General features: G+C 36.7%; 2 protein-coding genes across 2 annotated transcripts; one reads left to right on the forward strand and one right to left on the reverse strand.

Moving 5' to 3' along the window:
• Positions 1 to 516: 516 nt before the first annotated feature.
• On the forward strand, positions 517 to 1,243 carry LOC109077600 (LLP homolog, long-term synaptic facilitation factor). Its single transcript, XM_042742559.1, has 2 exons — positions 517 to 660; positions 745 to 1,243. The coding sequence occupies exons 1-2, from the start codon at positions 576 to 578 to the stop codon at positions 909 to 911; spliced, it is 252 nt and encodes an 83-aa protein (XP_042598493.1). The 5' UTR covers positions 517 to 575; the 3' UTR covers positions 912 to 1,243.
• A 939-nt stretch (positions 1,244 to 2,182) lies between these two features.
• Positions 2,183 to 8,612, reverse strand: LOC109077618 (src substrate cortactin-like). Its single transcript, XM_042742574.1, is given in 17 exon segments — positions 2,183 to 2,509; positions 2,637 to 2,705; positions 2,861 to 3,029; positions 4,276 to 4,408; positions 4,580 to 4,724; positions 4,885 to 4,954; positions 5,218 to 5,273; positions 5,755 to 5,865; positions 5,972 to 6,082; positions 6,184 to 6,237; positions 6,240 to 6,293; positions 6,407 to 6,461; positions 6,572 to 6,682; positions 6,972 to 7,101; positions 7,539 to 7,612; positions 7,757 to 7,840; positions 8,463 to 8,612. Coding segments are annotated over 16 exon segments (1,560 nt in total). The 5' UTR covers positions 8,463 to 8,612; the 3' UTR covers positions 2,183 to 2,375.
• Between the last annotated feature and the right edge of the window lie 204 nt (positions 8,613 to 8,816).

The raw sequence follows: 8,816 nt of genomic DNA on the forward strand, positions 1-8,816 counted from the left end.
TTTTTGCGTTTATGAAATGGCTAACTGGCTATCAAACATCTTTTCAGCTCATTTTTCTTACACAGATCTCTTGCATCTGGATATATTTAAAGGCACGTGGGTGATCGGTTATTTAGATGACAACTACCGATATGTAAGATTATGAATAATCATTGTGTATCAGTGCTTTTAATCGTGATTATGGAGTAATCAACATTTGCACGTTTTAGGAATTTCAATAGACTTAGTTCATAGAGCTTCTCTAATGAAAGAGATGAAGTGAATCAGGTGTTCAGTGATGTAGACACCCAAAATGGTTGTGGAAATATCAACGAAACATTGTGTTTTCCAGACTGGGGGGATATATATATATATATACCTATATATATATATATATTTTTATATAGATATATATATTAGCTATGTCTTCACACAATCCTCACACACAATACCTTTTTATGATTTTATTTTTATTATTAGCTTTGTCTTGTATGTTGAGTTTAAATATGGGTGGGGAGGAGTTTACGCAGCAAGCACCCAAAGAGCTGGCACGACTCAAAACGGTGCTGGGTCAGGGAGAGAAAGGTGAGATCAGCATGAAAGATGTGGCTGAGATCGCCACCGTTGTGCCGCCTGAGAAAGTGAAGAAGCCGGGAGATGTTGAGATGCAGGAGGAAGATGGTGAGCTGTTATTAAACCCTCTAGCAATTTGGGATTTCTCTTGCGTTTAATCATATTAAATGCAGATCTGTTGTTGCTTTGCAGCGGATGGTGGAAAGATGGATTTAGACACTAAACGCAATAAAAAGACCATGTTGGACGATCAAGGACGGTATCCGGTGTGGATGAACCAAAGGCAGGCGAAGAAGGTGAAAGCCAAACGTGCTGCTAAAAAAGGAAAACCTAAGATAAAGAAAGGGCTCGCGTGGTAGATGAACTGATCTACTTGTGAACGGACATTATTCCTGTCACAGCTGTACAGGATCTTTTTCATGTACATTTCTATGGACTGTTTGTGCAACCTTGAGCAGAAAAATACTTTAGAGTGTTTGCAGTTGTGAAATGTACAGATTTGTTAATGGTTTGGATTCAAGATCACGATCAAGGCTTTTTTTTTTTCACTACTTTTACACCTCTGACTCTTTCCTTTCTACTCTGTGGGTCTGCTTTACTTTGCAGTTGTGAAGTATTAGGTATTCTCTTTGTTGGCAGATAATTATGGATGAGCTTTTTTTTTTTCACTTAATAAATCAAATATACCTTTCTGGGGGATTTCAAGTTTTATTTTATGGTCAACAAAAATGCACAAGATTGAGTCAGTAAAGAAACAAGCATAAGCCAGTGGCTTGTGTTTCTCTATAAGGCAGCATGGCATACTTTTACATTTAATCTCTGCACCAAACCAAGTCTTTATAACTTATAAAATTAGCACGCTTCATATTTCATGCATAAAGGTTTAGAAAACTGGTAATTGATTCCTCATTAAAAAATTATTAACAGCATTTCACAATCACTTTGTGATGATTCTCCATTTAATTTTTATGAAATCCTATTATCTGAGAGATTAAATGGAATATTTGCACATTTTTCATATTGTAGGACTGTAAATTGTGACTAGTTGAACATTTATTTGATGTTCTGTTGTACACACTTTATCGTTCAAATCTCTGGAGCCAGTAATACATTTTTAAATAAATGAATACTGTAATTTCAGAAAGGATGCATTTAATTGTTAAGACGTAACAGAAAAAGCATGTTACAAGATTTCTAGTTCAAATAAATGCTGTTGCTTACGAATTCGCCATTCATTAAAAAATCCGTAATTAATTAGTATAATTGTTTTAAAAAAGATTTTAATTGTTTTAACTGTTTTAATCAATTATGATAATTTTTTTTACTTACGAATTCGACAAATCAGCACATCAGAATGATTTCTGGAGGATCATGTGACACTGAATACTGGAGTAATGGCTGCTGAAAATCCAGGTTTGCATCACAGGAATAAATTGCCTGTTTTAAATATACTGAAATAGAAAACAATTCAATTGTAATAATATTTCACAATAATATTACTGTATTTTTGATCAAATAAATGCAGCCTTGGTGTGTAAAAGACTTTCAAAAACATTGCAAAACCTTACACACCCCAAACGTTTGATCGGTAGCGCATATGATCATTTACATCTTAATCTAATATCTTTACTGGTTACTAACCATATGCACTGAAGGGACAGTTTTGCTCAGCTAACAGTACATGAGAACTCATTTTCAGCCAGATTCAAATGTTCATTCTGTACATGTTAGTATATTGCACATGCATATCATAAAAAAATGCAATAAAAATAATTGTCTGCAAGTGGCTAATAAACATAAATTTGATCACTGATTACTAGCAACTAATTGAGCTCCACAAAAGTGGCAGGAAACAGGCCTGTGCGACCATGACACGTTCCTTTCCACCAACCCTCATCCACCATCTCAACGCCAGTGATGATGTCACCGGGCATGAAGGAGATCTCGTCACTGGCCTCTGCAAAAGCATGATTGATATTCATAATACACAGCAGACTAAACGAAAAGAAACTCCACAGAAATAAATTACATAGCTCTACGGAGTCAATTAGGTATCAATCAGTTGCTATGGACTGTAAATGTACCTCCTTGGTAGTCATAAAGTGCCGTGGCTGTGTTTCCTGCCTCACTTATATCTTCATAATCATTATCAACTGCTGAAAAAGCCAGAAATAAAACAGGAATTACAGCTGTTGGCAATTACAAACACTTACAGCTCTTATAATAATCAGAACAGTCTACTTTTTCTTAATGTGGCTTTGATGCCCACAGTGAACACATGCAGTAAACGTTTGTGTGTGTGTCTAACCTGCAGTAGGATATGAGCTAATATCCTCATACTCTTCTTCCTGAGGTACGGGGACGGGATCACATTCATTGTAAGTTTGCTCCGGCTCTGGCTCCTCCTCCTCTTCAATCAGGTCAGCTGAGCGGGGCGGCAGTAATGGCGGCTCCTCATATTCAGGCTGCTCCTCTATCTGAAACACACACCCGATCAGATCAATTCTTTCAGATCATGTGCTTCAAATCATGATTCATTACTTCAAACACACACCAATTAGATGATGATCTATTTTTTCAGTATATATTTTGTTGAAATGATTATGTTATTTGATTAATTGGTAGGGGATAGATTTTCAGAAGAAAATGTGAGGCACTGCTATGCAGTTCTGAGTAGTTTTAGCACAATATTTTAAATTGCTAGAGTCTCCTTTGTAAAGCACAATATTTTTGGTATCATTCAAACAGTATAGTTTTTTACAGAAATATATATGGTTTATTTGTGTTATTATTTTTGCATTTTACAGTAAAATACTGTTAAAATTACGGTAAGTGGTGGGAATTTGTGTAACAAATTTTACACAAGCTCCAGTCTGGATCCAGAACACCTGAGAAGAGATGATGCCAGCCCCTCAGAGGACCTCAGATGATGCTAACCCAGAGACAACATACAGAACTACCACATTTTGCTATAAGTTTGATTGCATAATTGCTGTTAATAGTGTTAATCGTCTGTTTGTTTACGTCTTTTATTGATTTTTTCTGAACATTTCTGCCGTATATACACATAAACTGACAGTCACCACTGATAAGCTACTACTAAATATTGTAGAAACTTAATTTTCTGTAAAGATGCTTTGCAATGATTTGTATCGTAAAAAGCGCTATACAAATAAACTTGAATTGAATTGAAAAATAACAAAACTGTTACCAAATCAGAAAGGGGAAATCTTTCACCCTCAGGCAGAATTCCAAATCATGTGGATTCAAATTAAAATGGATTTCGCCCACAAAAATTTGAAAAACAATGCTAAAAGTGACCGCACCTTTAGAATTGAATACTGTACCTTTAAGACTTTAATATGTAAATGACTCCTGTGATGATTGGCTGGTCTGTTTGCATGTGAAATGAGTAATAACAGCCCCACCAAGTTACTGAATAAACATTTATGTATAAATTTGTGCATTAGTATGTATGTAGTAAAATGAAAATTAAGCCATTATTAACTCATCCTTGTGTTATTCTATCATCATATGCCCTTCTTGCTTTCTTAGACCGCAAAAGGAGAAATTTAAAGAAATGTCCTGTTTGCACTCATCCATATAATGGCAGTGAATAGAGACCAGCATCATGTCAGGTTTTAACCCTAAGCCCCAACGGCTCCCCGGACACCACGTAAAAATATGGCTGCTGTGAAAATATAACAAAAAGAGTCTGATTGCCTGAGCTTCTTCCTCTGGTTCATCTCTGGGAATTTCAGGCAGTTTTCTGAATGTCTCTGGGGGTTTGTGGGACGCTGGCACAGGTGGAGGTCTCTGGTTCTCTTCCTCCTCTTCACGCTTGCTCTGCTCCTTAAGAGAGAAGATGACCAGGATTACAAAGTGTCCATTAGTGTGTGAAAAGAAAAGGCTGGTGTGTGTGGTGGGGCTATCTATTGTTATCATGTGTTTCTATTAAGAGTGCAGCAAGCATGTCTATATATACAGATATATTATATATAGATATATTGCAGATATATTGGTATTATGTTTGCGTTGTGCCTCTTCCCGTTCTCTCTTCTCTCGAGCAAGTCTTCTGGCTCTCTCCTCATCTGCTCTCTTTCTATTATCCTCATCTGAGGCCTTCGCCATGTTCTCAAATCGAGCCTTAAGGTTTCCAGCTCCTACACTTGCTATAAACACCAGGAAGAGATAAGCAAGAAACTACTGAGTCCCTGAAAAGTATATGGACCCTCGATCAACACATTTCAAATGTATGAATGCCACTGCATTACTACTCATAAGAATACTTTAAAAGTAATCTTTCCATAGACTTGTACAGCAAACACTCACAGGCCTCGAAAGCCTGTGGCTTCTCATAAGCTGATGATGGTGACTCCATATCACTGAATGAAGCTGCACTCTGTGGAAAAAATAATAATAACTCAATGTACATTCACTAGGAAACTGTCAAATATATATATACACACATCTCACAATGTACTTCACAATTATGACTTTGTTTCTTGTAATTTTGCCTTGTGTATCTTGCAATGTGACTATATTTTCCAATATATAACTTTTTTACTTATTTGCAACATTATCTGACAATTACTTTTTTTTTACTCTAAAACAGGAACTTCAGAAACTTCCATAACAATATTATGCAAATCCTGTGAGATGTACCTTATCCATGCGATCTGCTTCGACTCCATAACGTCCTCCAAAACCCTTTGCATAGTCTGAAATAAAATATAAGAACATACATATATTATACAGTATTCTGTAAAACAGACCAAAACTGGGTTGCATCTCTAGCTTCAGCTGTCAGTTTAATACAGTACATCGCATTTTGTGGTGCTAAACACCAGAGCCCTCAGAAATGAGCTTAAATTACGACCTAGCCCTGGGGCCACTCACAAAATACAGAGAAAGATGATCACTAGGGTCCTCAGCTACGATTAGTAGTCATCTAATGTTAGAAAACTCAAGTTTTTTAGCTAATTCTTCAAAAAAGGTTTTAAGGGGGGGGCACTAATTGTGGCAGGAGGCTCCAAAGTCAATTTCCCAGGGCCCTCAATGGACATACATTCAGAGATAGATACCAGGTAATGTGACACTGATACAGCCTATGCTATAAAATCATTATTAAAAAAAAAAAGAGACATACATTATATAATATGGGTTCCCGAAAGAGTTTCCCATCTGGGAATATTTACACACCTTTCTGTGACTGATGTTTCTCTGTTTCTCCTTTGTAGTCGTAACCCAAAGCAGCTTTGTCAACTTTTTCTTTTTCCACTCCGTATTTTCCCCCGAAGCCTTTTGCATAGTCTGTGAGATATTCAGAAAGCAGAATTACGCTTCATAAACTATTCTTCCCCCAGAAGGAAGCAAATATAAGGACTGAGGTCCATATAACAGCAGAGATTAAAATGACCTTTCTGTGACTGATGTTTCTCTGTTTCTCCTTTGTAGTCGTAACCCAAAGCAGCCTTGTCAACTTTTTCTTTTTCCACTCCGTATTTTCCCCCGAAGCCTTTGGCGTAGTCTGTGAGATGAAAACAGAATTATGCTTTCTAAACTATTCTTCCATTAAAATGAGACCAAAACATGGATTGAAGGCCAGGATGCTGAAGAGAACGAAATTACCTTTCTGTGACTGGTGTTTCTCAGTCTCGCCTTTATAGTCGTAACCCACTGCGGCTTGTCAACCCTCTCTTTCTGCACACCATACTTCCCACCAAAACCCTTAGCATAATCTTATGAACAGCAAAGAAGTGATTATTATATAAAGCACAGGAAAACAAAAACAGAGGTGAAGATGCACAGTGTGCGTGAAGTTCTGGATTTGAGATGTTTGAGTGTAAAGTACCTTTCTGAGATGCATGCTGCTGTACCTCACCCTTATACTCATAGCTCATGGCAGACTGTAGATAATCAATGATAAAAGGCAAAGAAAAGAACACATTACTCCATCATATACAATAACATTCATTCAATTATCAATCAAGGGTAGGACAGTGAGAGAGCTTCTAACCTTGTCCACACGGTCCTTCTGTACACCAAATTTCCCCCCGAAACCCTTTGCTGCATCTATCTGGGATGAGTGCTTTTCTACCTCCGCCACATAGTTGTGCCCTAAAGCACCCTGGGAGAATTCAACACATCATTTTTTTAGTTAAAATCTTCAAACCAATAGCGTTCGGTGTCACTGACATCAAACCTGGTGCAACGTCTATTTAAACAGCAAGTCTGAATATTCACATATGCATAGTTTGGCATCCTGTGAAGAGGTTTTAGATTAAAGGTTTGTTCTCATTAGCAAATTTTCAGTGAAATTGTGTAGGCAAAAAGAGGTCAATAATGTTGGGTTGCAAGAAGCACAGTTCACACAGAAGTCGTTTTCTAACCCAGCAGCCTGTTCTTTTAAGTCTAACCTTGTCCATTCTGTCTTTCTCAACTCCAAATTTCCCTCCATAGCCGTAAGAGGCTTTAGCGCCCTGGTCCATCTCTTTCTTCTTAACCACCTCATGCTCCTTAGACACATTCTGCCTGAGATCTGCAATGCTGCACACAAACACAGGCACATTGCATGTAACTACATGCTGCATATTACCACGGAATGTGGCAGTTTTGTTATGCACTCAACTGTTTGCATTTGCTTATGGTGCTCATTTATATTCTCCAGCACCGTTATTCTAAATAATACAGATACATCTTATAAATCTATTTAAAATGCAGTGTGCATCTTATTCCGCTTATGATGTAAGCTTGAACTTATCAGTCCATATTTGGAAATGCAACTCAAGTCGGCAGCGTTTCTACTTCCTATTTCCTCTCTGCAGAGAGCAACACTCTTTTTAGTTGTGCTTTCAAGTCCAGTGCAACATGGTGCCATCAACCAACCTGCTATGTTATTATATTCCTTTTTTAATCTGTATATATATTATATATAATTCATCTTCAACATAACATGCAGCATCTGTGTGTGTATTAACTGTTACCTGATGTGTTCTTTTCGGCCTGATCCTTCTATGGTCCTGGAACCCCATCTCTGTTCCTGCTCCGAAACATCGTTCTGATACATAGACACATTTATATATATATTAAAAAAAAGAAAGAAAAGAAAAGAAAAAATAAACAATTATTTTTTTTTTTTTTTTTAATATGTGTTGTTTTGGGAAATTTTTAGTGTTGTTTTTTTGGTGTGCTTTTTGTGTACCTCAAAATTTGGGTCTGTTTCCCAGTCGTCCCCCTCCGATTCGACCTTCACATTAACATCATGTCCCACCACAGATTTCCACATCTATAGAGCAAAGCCAATATTTCATGGCTCCTTACATTTCCTTATGTACAGACTTTTGAGTATTTGAATGCATTATGCTCAAAATGCATCAATAAACATATAAAACACTTTTTTTTTTACAGATATGATGTATATGATGTAACTGTATCACTAAATGAATAATTATAGTAATCTTCTTGTAACTGTCAAGCTGACTATTTCACGGCTGCTCTGCTGCGTCATGAAGAAAGTAAAACACCAGGATCATCAGCTTAATGCTGTAATTCCACATATTTTATGAAAAATACAAAAACTAAATTTTACTTAGAATGTCTTAATACATATAAGTGTTAAAAGTGTTATTGCACTTTGCAAGTTCCTCATATTTCTAGAGCATCATACGGAATTTTTTTTACAAGTTTATGACTAAAAAAAAACTTTACACTTTAATTTCAACAATAATCAAGACCATAACTGCACAGCAAAGTTACAGATAATGTACAGAAATATATAAATTTGACTTCCTGCAACGAAAAACAGTTTTGGCAACTCACGATGTTTCAACCACTTCCTGATTAAAAGAAGTTGCGTTTTTCTGTATGAATCGTATTAACAATATGAGCAGATAACACTGGTCACTCACGTTTAAACGCTTTTTCCTCCGTCTTTTTGTTCTTTAAGTATTAGTATCAGTGTCAGTGCGACATAAACAGCAGATCAGACCTGCGCTCGAATGCGCGCCGCTTACTGCACAGGAGAAGAGGCGACGGGCACGCGCACGCGCAGCTGAGAACCACCTATGCATTTCTGACAGGTTAAATTAAAACACAAAAGAAATACTCTGAAATACTCATCTTAATTTCATATTTGGTCCAAATACCTCAAAATACGAATTAATATGTAATATAAATAGTATTGCATTTTTATGATTCTTGTTTACATTCCAGAAATATAAAATATTATGTTCAGGTAAGCTCTGAACCAAAGGCCGGGGTTG

Source organism: Cyprinus carpio, chromosome A4, assembly GCF_018340385.1.
Source record: "Cyprinus carpio isolate SPL01 chromosome A4, ASM1834038v1, whole genome shotgun sequence".
In the NCBI taxonomy this organism is placed as follows: Eukaryota; Metazoa; Chordata; class Actinopteri; order Cypriniformes; family Cyprinidae; genus Cyprinus; species Cyprinus carpio.

Excerpts from the sequence above, each read along its gene's own strand:
- LOC109077600 (XM_042742559.1), top strand. The coding sequence starts at position 576 with ATGAAAGATGTGGCTGAGATCGCCACCGTTGTGCCGCCTGAGAAAGTG. Across the intron at positions 661-744 it reads TGAGATGCAGGAGGAAGATG|CGGATGGTGGAAAGATGGAT; the intron begins GTGAGCTGTTAT and ends GTTGCTTTGCAG.